General features: G+C 30.2%; 1 protein-coding gene across 5 annotated transcripts in view; it reads right to left on the bottom strand.

Annotated features, from left to right (window-relative positions):
- The window catches only part of LOC106873280 (septin-7), a 158,584-nt gene that overhangs the window by 26,515 nt on the left and 115,004 nt on the right, over positions 1–17,065 (bottom strand). For 4 of the 5 annotated variants that reach the window (XM_014920584.2, XM_014920577.2, XM_014920578.2 and 1 more), the window contains exons 4-8: positions 10,093–10,193; positions 8,907–9,041; positions 8,678–8,795; positions 6,275–6,370; positions 3,887–3,916 (exon numbers count right to left, since the gene is read on the bottom strand). In XM_014920584.2, coding sequence (XP_014776070.1) covers positions 3,887–3,916; positions 6,275–6,370; positions 8,678–8,795; positions 8,907–9,041; positions 10,093–10,193 — 480 coding nt within the window. The remainder of the gene's footprint in view (positions 1–3,886; positions 3,917–6,274; positions 6,371–8,677; positions 8,796–8,906; positions 9,042–10,092; positions 10,194–17,065) is intronic. The other variant, XM_014920579.2, reaches the window with a different exon arrangement.

Below are 17,065 nucleotides of genomic sequence, written 5' to 3' on the forward strand. Positions count from 1 at the left end.
ATATATATATATATATATATAGAGCATAATTGTAATAATTAAACATATATAAATGCCAAAGGCATGAAGAGTATGATTTACAGATAAAAACATTGAATGAGAAAAATTGTTTATCAAGAATCAAGAGTTCAGTCATCTAGAAAAGAATGGCATTAAACATTTAACATGTTGCAATATCCTATTCATAGTTTGTAGATATGTATTTTGACTTTGTTGCAGTAAAGATTTACATGTAATAATATTTTGCATTTACTTATTTTAGTAAAGATGGGATAGGGTATTTAAATGGAATCAAACTAAGTACAATGTGTTGAAGTTATAAATTGTTTGTTTTCTTCTTTAAATAAAAAAAGCTCCCCACCCACCAATCGAGAATAATAGTGAAGATAAACTGTGGTAGCAAGATCAAATTTAATTCAAACATTCAGTTTGTTTAATTTTGATATTCCTCAATTATAAAATAAGGAAATATATTTGCAGAGAGAAAAAAAAAGCACAAATGGTGCCAAATTATAAGAATAGTAAAAAAAAAAAAAAGAAGAAATTAAATAAATAAATATAATAAATAAGTAAGTAAATAAGCACAATTAAGCAAAACATGCAGAATTGAATAAGAAGGTCCTGAAAAGAATTTTAGAAAATGACAAACAACAATAAAACAAGAACATAAGCAAACTTTGAACCTACATTGAATGTTAAGTATTAATCTATAATTAACTAAAATTATAATTTCTAATAATTCAATGCAGCTTTGGATTAGGTAAAATAAGTTAGAGCTTCAAAAAACTATTATTAATAAAATAAAACCAGCATTTTTCATACTGATTGATTTAAAAGCAATGTTTTATATTTCTGAGTTTAACCAAGAACTAGTTTTTAGTATTAAAAACGTTAACAAACAATATATATATATATGTGGTAAGTTGCAGAGCACCAACCAACACTGACTCATTGCACTAGATTAATTAATTAGTTTAACATATTTCTCTTGGCTGACAATTATTTTGTAAACTTCAAAAAGTCCATAGTTCCAATACTTGACTGCTCAGCAGATGAGAGATCTTATCCAACGGGATAAGATGCCAATCTATAGCAAGTAAATTTGCCAAAAGTTCTGATACCTATTCCCAACAGGTGGGAACTAATGAACAAAGAATAAAGAAAGCAAGTTAAAGCTAGTTATGATAATTTGGTAACAGGATAATGATTTTCATCACAATGATGAATATTCCTAGTATTTACTGTAATAAAAAAAAGAATCCAGAATATGAAACTGGCATAATATTCTTTTACTTGTTTCAGTCGTTTGACTGCAGCCATGCTGGAGCACCATCTTCAGTTGAAGAAATCGACCCCAGGACTTATTCTTTGCAAACCTAGTACTTATTCTATTGACCTCTTTTGCCGAACCGCTAAGTTATGGGGATGTAAACACACCAACATCGGTTGTCAAGCAATGGTGGGGGGACAAATACAGACACACAAACATACACACACACACACATACATATACTATGGGCTTCTTTCAGTTTCCATCTACCAAATCCACTCACGAGGCTTTGGTCAGCCTGAGGCTATAGCAGAAGACACTTGCTCCAAGGTGCCACGCAGTGGGACTGAAACTGTAACCATGTGGTTAGGAAGCAAGCTTCTTACCACACAGCCACACCTGCACCTAGAATAATAAAACACTAAGAATAAGATTCAGTTATATAACTTATCTACACAATAATTTTCCCTGCAACGTATTTTTAGTCGAATGAATCAACTCCAATACTTTATACATATTTAAGACAGGCTTCTTTCAGTTTCCATCTACCAAATCCACTCACAAGGATTTGGTTGGCTTGGGGCTATATTAGAAGACACCTGCCCAAGGTGCTATGCAGTGGAACTGAACCCAGAATCATGTTGTTGGAAAGCAAGCTTCTTACTACACAGCCACACCTATGCCTATTAACATTTTTCATTGCGATATCTCTATCAATATAAAGTTACTTTGAATTTAAATACATTTATTATTATGATAAACTTAGTGATCTATTTCAGACTGAGAAAAATAATGATTAATCACAATATTTACACAGGAAAGATGATTAGATAAACTCAGTATATTCTTGTTATTTTATTGACCTAAGAGCGATGAGCAAAGTTGGCTCTGGAAATCAGAAGAATAAGGCACCAAATGAAATACTATAACACAACTGGAAGTGCTTTAGTATTGGCCCTCATACATTTAACTAGAGAATTAGTGCAATAATGTCAGTAAAAGTATTTTCTGCATTATTTATCCAGTTAGTATATACTGTCATTTAAACATATGGTATTTATTTTAGAAAACATATGGCATTTATGCTCAGGTCATAATTTATAAGAATATTCAGCACATTCTATTTCAGAAGTTACAGAATTCATATTGGTAGTATGAATTCATTGGTAATTGGTAAGTTACAGAATCCATATTGGTAGTAAGAGTTTAAATTTCATAACTAGATAATATCAAATAAAATATAGTATTTCAACCATTATGGTTTCTATTTCATTAACTTTAAGTAGAAAATCTCAAAATACCACTTTATGACAACCCTCATTTTAATTTTACTTAAATGGTTTCAAAAACAAAGTGAACTTACGCATCACCTTCCACTCACAGAATAAAGTTCCTAAATACTTTAATGCAGAACTGAGTAGAACATGAGAAAAATAATTATGGTTGTTTCGTTTGCTATTTAATTGAATTGTAGCTCAGTTGGTAGAGCAGAAAACTGTAGTCTGTAGTGTAATTAAATATCAAAAGATATGTCCAGTAGAGCAAAGTAAATATATTACTTTTTGTATTATGTTAATACAAAGTATTTAATCTCTCCTAAACTATAAAAAAATAACTAATAATGACTTATCCTGGGGATGTTGTTTTTCAGAATAAATTAGCTCCAATAATTCAATATTTTTTCATAATCAACCTTTTAATATATAATCTAATGTAATTTAAAACTGAACATCATTAAAATTGTTGTTCAGCATTTTATTTTCAGTTTTATAGTGGAAAACCATCTCTTCCAAGTATTACTGCTAACATTTATGAAAATATTGAGGAGACATTTCTAATGTAATTGAAGAAAGATATTTTTTTTGTTTAGAATAAAAGAATGCAATGGGCTAACAGAAAATGCTCAATTATATCCAAACCAGCTTTAAAAACTACTTTAAACTTTCTTCTGAACAAAATTCTAAATAATCTGGATTATTTAAAACCAATAGTCAATATCTGGTATTGCTCAAGTTAGCGATATTATGAGAAAGTAATATAAAATTTAATAACTAAAACTGAACACTTTTAAATAACAATTCTAATGAATGAAGCAGGAACTAGTTTTTATTATACAAATGAGTGCAGCAGGAATAATTTCAAATGTGTATAACATCTCACTATTAGCTGCATTTTCTAATAGATATAGGCAGCTCAGATTAAATATAGAAAAAAAGGGAAATGATTATTTTACATTCAGTGTCAAGTAACACTCAATTTCAGATGTGAGTGAGCTGTGAAAGTGGACTTCAACATAAACCACTTTTTAATAACCTTGTATAAACATACAAATAGTGAGTGACTAACATACGAAATCACATTAGATTATTAGATTTATATATTATCATGAACACCGAGATAAAATGTGCCAGTGAACATAAAAGTTGCATTTAGAAACTAAAGCACGCCTAATGCTATTGCAATAGCAACAACTAAAACACATACGTTGCGATACTATATTAGGTACAGACATAAAGGGAAAAAGAAGAGTTTGGGTAAAGAACAACAGGCAAATGGAGACACTATAAGACATGAAAAAAAAAAAAACAGAAAGCAGAAAATAATTTAGTTACATACCTTGAAGAATTTACCGCTTTTTAAGTCTTTCTGAAAGGTTGAAAATAAAATAGTGTGCAAGATCCAACTTAGCAGACAGCTAATTCTTCACTTCCCAGATAGGTATGAGATAAGATACTTTTAGAAATGTGAAAACCAACTTAATATTTCGGAGATTTTTTTCAACTTCTATAAGTTTTTAAGCATATAGATATTGTTGAATAGAATTACTGCATATATGTGTATGTCTATGTATACTTGTACACATATGCATGCACACCGATTTAAATAATTAAATGATATTAAAATGAAACAGTTCTGAATTGATAAATAATACAATTTCTGTACTTCATCAAGAATAGTATATAAAAACAAAATGTATATTAAGAAATGAAGACAGATGTTTGTTAAATAATAGTGAAATGCAACTTTTGTCATAATAATAATTAGAGATGAAACCGAAGTATCGCACAAGAGTAAGATTTTATAATACAATTAGTATGAGAACCTCAATAAAAAATCAAGCTAAATAGTAAGATTTCTTTAATCATCTACAGCTACAATCATTGTACATTAATAAAAGTTGTAAGAGTTTTCTTCTAAAAACTAAAGAAAAAAGAACGAAAATTTCCCTATTATACAGAGATATGAACTGATAAAGATAAAATTCAAAAGCATCCATGTTTCCACACATTACTACATTTTCTAACCCAACTTCTATTTATCTAGTTATTAATAATAGGTGGAATAGAATACTAATCAAATATAAAGAGCTAGTTCAATAACTCAGTCTTGCAACTACATAACTTGAAATTTAATTATAGGCCTATATGTTTAAAATATATTATTGGTAGAGCAGTTAGAAACAAAAATTATGGACAGTCTTACTTTTGACACTATTTCTATAAGTGAGATTTTTTCAAATTGTCTTTTGGCAATACATATCCTGTGGTTAGGCTTGAACTTAATGTATTTATTTTAAAATCTAGCCAGCCACAAGGTCCTGAATAAAAGCTCCTGAATGGCTAAGAGTATATAAAGTGTGCTTAAAATAAAAGTTATAGAAATATGGCGTGAAGACAATCAGTTTGATCATTCAAAAGGAATAGGTAAAAGAAAATACAAAAAAAAAAAACAAACCCAAAAAACCACAACAAACTTAAATTAAATTTAAATGAATCTAAGATAACTGAAAATATAGTAAAACAATATTTTAAAAAAAGTCAACACTAATGGTAGTTTCTAGCAGTGTTAGTGTAAAACTGTTTAATAATACACCAACATCATTTCAATAACAGCAAATGAGTTATAGTAAGGCAGAAAGTTATAAGGCAGAAAGCTATTATATTAATGTTATTAGTACAAATAGCAAAGCAGGATGATAGTTTAAAAGTTGGCAAAATTTGAAGTAATATACTAGAATAGCATATATTAAAAACCCATTAAATCAATTAAACTAATGAAGGGGAAAAAAAAAGTTTGGTTGCTAAATATTTGCCACAAAATACTAAGCATTCATTAATGCTACTTCAGGCAAAGTTTTAAAACAGGGACATAATTTTGTTAAAAGTGTCAAGAATGTTATATACTTAATCATATCTATTAATACAATTTTAAATTAATGACTTGGATAAGTTTCCCCCAGTTTCATCACTAAATATTTTGAAGTATCTTAATAAATATTAGTAAGTACATTGTGGAAGAGTCATAGCTTTTTATGAACACAAAAATCTATATTCAAAAATCTTTCATTTCTTTTTTAATTCTAGTTTATTCTGAAATGTCAACAATTTCCGTTACCCTTCTATGACTTGGTCACTGTTACAATTTCAGTGCACAATTGTATCAGGAAGCAGGTCAGAGAAGTGCAGTGTTGAGACTTCATAACAGACTGTGGTATGAAAGAATGTGAAAGTGAATATAGCTCTGCAAAAATGTAGCTGTTTCAGTTTCAGCATAAGATCTCGGATCAAGTCATCTGCCAAAAAGTATGACACTGGAATTAATAAACTTTATAATTCACTCATATAAATTTAGATAAGTTGAGGATAAAAGTAGTACCATATTAGACAATCCTAGGCAATTTGAAATGCAATTGTTTTTAGATAATTAAAAGAATAAATAAGCAAAATAAAGCTAAACATAAAAAAATATTGAAGTATATAGGGTGGCAGAATTTTGAAATAGTCCTAAAAATTCCACCTGCAATACAAAACCTGCAAAACATAACTTCGGAAGATTTTTTTCAATAAAATATATGAACAACTTTATAAACTATATGTAAAAAATACTCTCATATTCAAATAAGTACTTTTATGACATGGAGGTGGGGAGCAAAATAAATCACCACAAATATTTAAACAAAGAAAACAATTATTAACAAAGAAATACAGTGTAGAATAAACAAACCTTTAGTAATTTCTTCTGCAGTTTGTTTTCCTCTTCATCATCACATTCAGGAAACTCATAGATTTTAATTTTATGCTGCGCTATTTCATTTAAAATCTGCATAAGATAAGTCAGAAGAGATCATGGAATGGAGACAATGAATATATTCTTTGACATAATTTCATTCATTCTACAAATGTACATAATATAGCTAACGTTATAGAATTATTATATTTAATAAAAGATGGTGTTTTCTCTCTCTCACTCACTCAAAATGTATGACAACAGATACACATCCTCTGAATAAATATATGAATTGAATAATAAATTAAAAACAGGTGTAAAGATGAAAATTATATTTGTAATAATGAGTGAAGACTCGATCCATTTTCCTATGCATGCATTTGAGATCATTAGGTGTTTTTTTTTATATTCACAAAGGCTTTTGTTTCAAGCAACACTTCATGACTAATAGTCAATACGATCTCGTTAATTTTCAAAACTCTTTTCTTAATCTCCAACAACAATAGTTACTTATGATTCATAAACATCCAATACCCAGGTTAATTAAATTACATACTCAATTTCTCATCTTAAGTTAGATATTTTGTCTTAAAATGCTTAGAAATACCAAAGTTTTTGCTACTCAATTTTGGAACTGTTTTGTTAGATTATCTGCATATAAATTATCATCCAATGTTTTAAAAAATTTTTTATTTCCATAGAAAAAAGAATTATCCCCCTTGTTTTAAAAAACTAAAGGAAACAGAAAATGCAAGGGAGAGATACAAGCTTCAAGTTGCAATTTTATCTTGTATGAATAATGTTAGCTTCTTAATTCAGTTTAAACATATTAAACTCTTACAATCCTAAAATGCATAAAACTGCAACCAATCACTTTTGTGCATGAGGGACAAAGTCTAGCTTCATTCTGAATTCTATAAAGAATTTCTTGTCACATGGTTTCCTGTTCACATTTAATCGAGTGAATTTCTCTGGATTTTGCTTCCTTCAATTTATGAACATAATGGCAATGAATACCTCAAGTTAAGTGAATTAGAATTCAGTGACATTATCCATTAATTTAATTAGAGAAAGAGAGCTTAGACATGGACACAAAGAATTGGAATATTTCAGTTTCATCTATAAACACCAACTAAGTGACATTGGAATTTACTGATTCTGAGCAGGAGTGCAATTACCACATAACTGATATGGCTTCAATAATTTTCTTAATAGATAGTAATCTTTAAAAAAAAAAAAAAGTACTGATATATTTTAAATGTGTAGTTTCCAGATTTATGAAGAAAACATAATTATTGTAATAAAAGTGAACAACTCTCATTTGTTGAACCTTACAACATCATTGAATGGAGGAAATGAAAACATAGCTTGGAATCCTTTTTTGAACGTGTAGCTTCAAAGTTACAAAGACTAGCTGGAGCACAATTTCAGCTCTAAAACAGGAAACTGATGCCCAGGAATCAATATCTTGTAACTATATGTGAAAACACCTATGTGTAATCAACTTAACTGTATTCAACCTATCTTGGCAGGTGAAAGTGACATGACTAAGTAAAAACCACATTCACAATGTACACCAATGGTCGTTATATTGTATCAGTAAACTTCATCCAAATTCATTCCATTGTCATATTTTTATGATTTTTAAACTGGACTAATTACATTTCATCAAAATCTCTAATTTCTAACAAGACTGGGAGATTTTGAGACAGAAAGAACTATAGAGTTTTAAGAGTTAACATTCAGCTTAGCATTATATAAAATATTCAAATTATCACTTATAAGATAACATTTTAATGCTTAAATCATCATAGTTAATGAGCTCTTTGCACACTTAGATTGCTCCTATTTGATAAGGACAAAAACTCTTGAGTTTGGTGCATTTTGCTCTTTTTATTAGGCTACCTGGAAGAGGTTACTTCATTATAATGGTGGTCTAAGCAGGATTTTGAACTTAGGGCTGAACTGAAATAGATACTCCAAAGCATCCTACTCAACATTCTAATGAATCTGACAATCTGCAACTCTGGAATGGTATTTTATTTAACCCTGGAAGGATGAAAGACAAAACTGATCTCAGCAGGATTTGAATTCAGAGTGTGGAAATCTAGAATGATTTCAACAGATAGGAAGAGGCTATTTATTTCTAAAGTATTTCAATACTTATAATGAATTACAAATATACATAGCTCCACATAATATTGTCCAACAACATAGTAAAATCAAATTTAGGTTTTTCATTGTTATACATGTGTATTCTGGATTTTAGAATAGATACATCATATCCAGTTATAAAACACTCTCATCCAACCCATATCAGTATGGAAAATAGATGTAAAAATGACTGTTGTATTGAAATCATGAAAGAATAAATACAAAATAAATACAAAAAAAACTTACAGTTTTCTTGAAATCTCTGCATTCATCTGGTGTCAGTGTATCAGCTTTGGCAACGAGTGGAATAATATTTACTTTATCATGAAGACGTTTCATGAATTCAACATCAAGCGGTTTCAGTCTGAAGTAGTTAGAGAAACAATTATTTTATTACAGATGAGCTTTCTTCTTTATGACAAATATTTAGTTTTGCTATATATTACCAATTAAAACTGTTGAAATTATTACTCACCCATGACCTGTGGGAGCAATGAAATATAAGCAACAATGGACTCTGTTGTCAGGCATAATGGTTCGGTTAACCCTGGATTCTGAGTTGAGATATTCTTCATATTTAGTGTCAATGAAATCAATTACAGGCTGCCAACTTTTGAAGAATTGGAAAAAAAAAAAATTGTATTAAAATATTGTAAAAAGACAAAACTAGAAACTAAACTAAAGCCCGCTATAATGACCTGTTGCATAGATTCGGAAGACAGGGAAATAAGATCGTGTTGTGCAACACACACTTTTTAGTGTTAGCTATTCAAGTGGAAAGAGAATTAAAAACCCATGTCAAACTCTTTATTTCTTAAATCCATTTTCATTTATTCAGATGGCTGCTGGCAAAATTGTTAGCATGCCAGACAAAATGCTTAGTGTATGCCCTGTGTTCAAATTCTGCCAAGGTCAACCTTGCTTTTCATCTTTCCAGGATTAATAAAATTAAATACCAGTCAAGTACAGGGGTTGATGTAATCAACTTTTCCCCTCCTTCAAAAACCACTGGCTCTGTGCCAAAATTTGAAACCAATTATTTTTCAATTTGTTAGTCATTTTCCAAACACCAGCTTAATTCTGAAAGCATGATGTATTTTACTAAATCCCATAAAATTTTTGAAACAGTGTTTGTCAATGGAAATATTGCTGTATAAAATTAATTGAAACAGAGGTTTCACTGGAAGTATTGCAACAAAAGTTAGAATTAATAAAGTTATTTTTCTTATGATACAATAGCATGGATACATTGTCATCAATAACATTCTAAAGTCTATCTTTTCATTGTCATGAACTATGGAAAGGTTAGCTATATAGCATATCTCCATTTAACTCAAGCTTTTATGAGGACCAGCATCTTGAGATCTGACCACACTACTCCTTCCTATATCTCCCTTTTCCAATGGTACTTTCTACCAAGAGCACATGCCCTGTGTGCATTTGCATTACATGTTTATTTATTCTTTAAGGTCACTTGTGCTTCATCTTTTATGTAAGCTAGCATCACATATCTAACAGGTCATGATTACATCATTAATCTCCAAATCCTTTCCAGTCAATGATCCTATCTCAACTGCTGCATCACACTTCTTACACATGTTACATAGAGTCTTGCCAAAATATTCAATGTTTTTCAAATACAAAATGGAATAGATTCATACCAATTGCTGTTGTCAACTGCATCTCCAAAACCTGGTGTGTCAACAACAGTTAAACGCAATGAAACACCATTTTCTTTAAGGAGTACTTGAGTTGTGTCAACCTATAAAGGAAAAAAAAAAATGAAAAATATGATCTTCTGAAAGCAAAGTTTATTTTATAAAATTACTAATAAAAAAGCCTAGATATTTCAATGGAATATATATAAAGTTGCAGTCATGGATGAAAGTATTATGTATAATAGTTGCAGTTGAAATAATGGCATCAATTAACCAACTTGTCCTGTCAACAGTAAGTAGTTCCTCAAACCAGAAGAAGTACTGCAGAAATGAATATTCTTAATCTTAATTAGTAATTTCTTTTTTAATTTAAAAATTTTTATGTTTTTATATTTTTGGCATTAGGAAAGGCATCCAGCTGTAGAAATCATGCCAAACAAGTAAAAAAGCATAATGTGTTCCATGGACCCATTCATTCCTGTCAAACATCCAATTCATGCTAGCATGGAACGCATATATTAAATGATGATGATTTTATAGAACTTAAGATATTTTATTTGGACGCTGTCAATATGAAACTAGATCCTGGGTATTTGTAAAGCTTAGAGATGAAAGTGTTGAGTAGTTCCTCAGTGGCCTATAGCACATTCTATAATTTTACTTACACTTAATTATTACTGACAAATAGAAAGTTACTGAAACTTTGGTGAATTTGTACAAATTATTGGAACAAATGTTTTTTGTTTTTTTTTATGAATGTCAGAACAAGAGTAATATATTATTTTCAGTTCAGAAGATTGAAACGGCTACAGTAGTATTGTAAACATAATTGAAAATGCATTTGTGAGTACATGTGCCATATTTTACTCATTTAGACAGCAGACTTTTGCATTGCATAATACAAATTTCTTCAATGATGGAATATAACATAATTAAAAAAATTTGATTATAAATTCTTTATGCTACTATCAAACATTGGCTTCATTTTTAATACATAAGTATGCTTGTGTGTGCATGTATATACACACAAACATATACAGATCAATAAAGAAAAAAATCAGCAGCCTCTCCAAAACAGATTAGGTGAATATTATACAGGATTGCAATGTGAAGAATGCAAAGCTTTTGTAAAATGCTGCTACTAGAGGTAACTGAGTGCCATCTCTCCACTTAAATACCATTAAAGGGGGATCATTTGCTGACATTATACCAAAACAGAAAAATTCATTTTTGAATAGAACAAATATTCTGAGAAAGTTGAACATCGTGAAAAGTTGAAAATATGGAGCAACATTAAAAAGGAATGAATAATAAGTATTATTTATAACATTGGAATGACATTTCAAATTTTAGGAGGAGTAAAAATGTAAAGCTGTCACGTAGATATCTTTCCCAAGTGTATTAGTAAAGAAAAACAGAATTTATCACAAACTACTCCAGCAATACTAATAGCAAAAAAGTTAAGTTGATTATTAAAATTTTTTGTCAGGAAGAAAAAGATAAAATTACAAGTGTAATATATTTAGGGTGAGGCCACAACAGTGTAACTTAAAGTTATCATGTGTATCTTATGAAAATGGAGTAATTACTAATAACAATGGCTGTTTGTTGAAGGCCAGCACTATAAGCTACACATTGTAAAATGCTTTTCCCAACACTGTGACACACTTTAGCCACATTTATTTCTTAGTTACTTTAAACATATTCCACAGTTTAGACAGCTTTTCACCAAAAATTTTATCAAAATTGTACACAGATGATTCACATCTTAATTGTTAATTATTATTCATTTTTAAAATCGTACTTTATGAAATCCTTAAAAATTAATAAGGAGCTTATATTACCAGCACCATCCACTTATTACTAACACTGATTTTTTTTTTTTGCCATATTTTTTTCTATCTTGAAGAGAAGTAGGGGGTGGTTTGAGAAGATTTGGCAGCTAAATTCTAGCAGGCTGAGAGACTTCCTATTCTAACTATTACTGACAGTAGCAAACCTTTTGATATCATTCAGCCCTGCCCACTTGTACTCTGTTGAATAGTAAACACCACCTTAAAAACAACACAAAATGCTGGCTGATGAGCTGTTATTGCTAATGACAGTAGGCCTATGTAAGGTACAGAAGGAACATATATAGAATCCTGGAATCTGTAACCCTTTTTAAACAGAATACTGTAAAGATCTTTCTCATTTATACTTATTATCCATTTCATCTCATAATAAAAATATATATGCACAACCTCATAAGTAGATGACAATATTATAGTCTTTTCACCACACTTTATAACTGCTCAAACCCATATTTCAGTCACAGATGAAAGCATTATCTATAAAACTCCATCATCTTTCTTTTAAATGAAAACAAAGTGATGCACAAATATTTAGTACTAGGAAACAACATTTCTACAATCTGCAGCATGCCTTAAAAGTTTCTAGAGATTAAGAAACCCCACAAAACTCTAAATTCACGAATCTCATAAATGTATTTTAGAATGACTTGAAAAGAGATTAATCCTTAGTTGTGCATCACAACTCCACAATTGTGTCTGTCTGGAGAAATGGAAACAAATCTTAAAAAGTATGTGCGTCAAGAAATCCAAAGGTGAAGGAAGGGGTGTGCATGCACAAAGCCAGGATCACAAAACTTCCCAGCAATCATATGGTACAAGAATGGGGTCTGAATTACAAGATATTGTAGGAAATTTGTATGACATTCAAAATGCTGTTCCACAGAATATTTTCAAAACACCCAATAAATTAATGTCATATATTTTGATGCAATAATTAAAGTCAAATAGATAGCCATCACCACAAAAAAAAAAGAAGGAAAAAGAACAAAAACAAAATAAAACCCTATTTAATTCATCAAAACAGCTCATCCATTATTTAATGCAATTAATTAACCTATATTCATTTAAATAATTGTTTAAGCCTTGTGTCATAAAATTCTTTGCTCTGAAAATTTTCAAATTAAGAATACAAATTTCTTTTAATTCATGAAATCATCTGCTTATATTTTTATAATGCTGTATTATTTAGATGTTGTTCATCAGAGTAGTTCATTCAAACTGGTAAGGATGAAACTAATATTCATTGTTCAGTAGAATTATCCTACTATACAGACAAGTCTCATCTTAGACTAACAGTTCCTCTTGTAAAAAAAAAATATATATTATTTAATAAATACCAAATGCAATAGAAAAAATGCTATTTTTGTCTTTTATACATCAGATTATTTTATGACAAACACGTCCAGCAAACTTGGATATTGTACATTTGATACATATGAATATCATCATGGCTGTGCACACACACACAAATTCTTTTTCAATCCTGGCCCAAAACACAAGCCTTTTCCAGCTGCCCATATCCTTTCTTAGTCATTTCCTCTTATGCCCTCACCTCTCATGTCAATCCTACTACATTTTACCCTGCCTGCTTCAGTTTAAGCTACCATTAACAACAGCAAACAGTGTCTACAGTTTTAAAAATAATCTTACAATGTAAACTAAACATTGAGCCAAGGTTGATTCCAAATTAATTCATTGCTTTTTGTTTTTAGTATTTCTTGGACAATGTTTAAGAGAAATTTTGTTTGTTCAAAAAGATATTTTTTTAAAAATTAATTTTACCCTTCCTAAGGAAATTATAATAAAACAGTAAATTTGATGTGGAGGGAGAGAGAGAGTTGAAAGTAAATGGTTATAAGAAACGATGGTGGGGTAAAGAGGAAGAATAGAAGAAAAGAGAGATTCAAGGAGAGACTAAGATAAAGGGAAAGAGAGTGAGAGAGAGACTGACTGGGAGAAAAGGGATGAGGATTGAGAGAGCTAGTTGGGCAAAGAGAAAGTGGTGAGCTTAAAAAGGAGGTGAGTTTTGTGAGAATGGAAAAGAGAAGAGAAATGGGATCATTGAGATGATTAGAGTGGTCGTTGGGATATATAATTCCCTCTGTAATAATATATTGGCATTTGTCTAGAAATCATAACCTTGACCTGAATGTAATTCTTGTTAATCATTATTATTATTGGTTTAAAGACATATGAGAATAAAGAATACATATCCATAGCCTAATTTTAAATAAAAGTTAATTAAATGCCTTAACATTTCTCATGTTAATAGTTATTTAGACCAAAGTTATTTGCAACCATAACAGCTAAGAAATTAAATAGACTTTACAGCTTCATTTTCATGTTCAGCTGGCACAGATCATATGATTCTGTTTGATCATCTATTGCCTTTTGTTGGTGGTCCATAGAAAGTCCAGCCTCTCACACTCCTCTATCCTTTTGCTGACATATTTTCAATGTATTTCTGTTTGTTTCATGTAAGCATACTTGCAATTCAGAATTTTTCCTATTTTCATCCAAGCTAGTGTATTTCTTAAATTCTCACCAATATGACATCATGCTGAATATTCAAATATTAATATGATTACATCATATATTTTGCTTCTTTATTATTTGCACTAGAGTACTCGCACCGTTAATATGCATGTCATATGTAAATGTACTGAAACTGATAATGAAATATAGTTAAAATCTAAAATATCAAGTTTATTTTTAAATACTGATATTTACATACTGTAGTATTCTTAGCATTGAATTTTTTTTTTCAAGTGTTTATATTCCATTCCTTCCAGTATGCATGCTAACACAATTTCATGAAAAAAATAGTCTTTCTTTTTTTGGAAAGTAAATTTTTCATAAATTTATGTGGATGTGATTGATTTATGTGTGTGTTATCATCATCATACCCATGCTTGCATGAATCAGATAAGATTTGTTGAGGCAGAATTTTTATGGCTGGATGCTCTTCTTGCCGTCAACCTTCATTTGTTTCCAAGTATGCATGCATACACACTTGTATGCACAAGCATCTTAGCTAGAGATACATGCACTTCAGTGCATGTGCATATATGCATGTGAACAAAAGTGATCTATCATTATCTTTCTAACTAGCTAGCTAGAGTGTGTGTGTGTGTGAGAGAGAGAGAGAGAGAGAGAGAGAGAGAGATGGCGGTGATGTGAGAGAGAAGTAGATAGATAGATAGATATTTAAACAACCAACAAAATACAGGTTAAGCTACATTTGAGTAACAGTTAAGTAAGGGAAAGTGATAAAAAGACTCTCATTTTAATTCTTCTACTACCTCTCCCGATTTGTGGTTTGATCACCTTCTACTGCATTACACAAAATATTAAAATACACACTGGAAATTATTTTAAGTAATTAAAAGAAATTCTCAAAATTCCTACAGTTAAGACAACTTGACCAATAACTACAACCCTGATAAAACAACTAATATTTCTATTAAATACACATGAGACTTCATTTTGGTAAACCAATTTGCTATGGTATATATCCTGTCAGTGTACATAAAACTGGTAATTTACAAAAATTAGTAAAAAAAATATATATATATATATATATATTTATTTGAGTGATGTACACTTTTTGGAAGCTCAAACCCAAATAAACTTATTTGCATTGACATTAAATCTGTTTTTATATTGTGAATGCAGCACAGCACTTGCTATCATGTTTGGTATTCATTTAATGGCAACCTTACACTATTATCAGTTCTTAGAATCCCAGCCTGAAATTCTAAATTATCAATCAGACAGGACATTCTTCAATATAAGCTATACAGGAAGTTGATGGTTCTAACAAAACTAAAAATTGCAGTACTCTGGTAGCCATCATATGATTTATGTTTCTAATTTCAAAATTCTTTCAGAATGATTACATGTAAAGAAGAATAAAAATGTTTCACTATGCATAAGTGAATGAATGATAGACATTGATATGTCTATCATTCATTCACTTATGCATAATGGTACTCAGGAAGAAACTTTTATTTTTATGTTTTTTAGTTTAAAATTGTAAAGCTGGTCAATTTCTGTCTACACTAGTAATGTGTAGAGGATATGCCAGAACTTATGAATGATGTAAGTACATGCAGCTGTTCTTCACGGTACCATGAAACAAAAACAACTGACTAATATATGTAGCTACTTTGTACAATATTATTTCTAATTTCTATCACCAGTTAATATTTCCCCTCTATAATTATTTAGAAAAGAGATACTTGTTTTCATGACGTATTGAAATACCCACTTGAAATCAAAATGAAGTTATCTTTGAAATAAATGTACAAAATAGAAAATAGATTGAATAAGAAAGATATTTTTTAAAGCTGTCCATAGTTTTCAAATGTAGAGCATGTTGTGATTCTGCTAATTCTCCCTAATTCTTTAATACTTCTTATGTTTGGAATGGACAGATGAGATCCATGATTAATTCTCTAAAGCATGCTGTTGAAAGGTGTATATTTTTATCAACTGAGAAGTGTGATAACAGGCAAATTTCTTGAAATAAGATGTGAACAAATCAGTTTGAAGCTGGGAACAATGATAACAAAAAAAGTCTTCTAGTCATGGTTACAGATATACTAATTGTCCCTATATTTTTGCAGTTTACCTCAATATAGGTTTGTGTCTGAGCTTAAATGACAAACACTATACACCCTTATAACATCCACACAAAATTGTAGTAAACAGTCTTCTGATGACAAGATGCATGCATAGAGCCAGAAAATGTTTAATCCCCAATCAGTCATTAGCTAGCTACAGCTTCCAAGTATGACTCACATTGAAGTGCTGCTACAAGCACAAACATCTTAGACTATAGCCTGCCTAAGGCCATCCAGCTGATTAGCAAATACTCACTCCAATACATTACAACCACTACTTAACAGCTGTATTAATTTTCTCTCTTATCATTACTAAAACAGCCTCTAAAGTAGAAAGCTACATACTTCTCCAACCTGGTCCACAAGAACTTACCCTTCCTTGCAAATATACTGTATTTCACTCTCGCAGACCTCTTGGAGTAAATATTCTTTCATCCTCCCCCACAAGAACTCCAACCTATTGAAATTATCTCCCTGCTTACATATTTTCCCTATGAC

Source organism: Octopus bimaculoides, chromosome 1 (assembly GCF_001194135.2).
Source record: "Octopus bimaculoides isolate UCB-OBI-ISO-001 chromosome 1, ASM119413v2, whole genome shotgun sequence".
Lineage (NCBI taxonomy): Eukaryota > Metazoa > Mollusca > Cephalopoda > Octopoda > Octopodidae > Octopus > Octopus bimaculoides.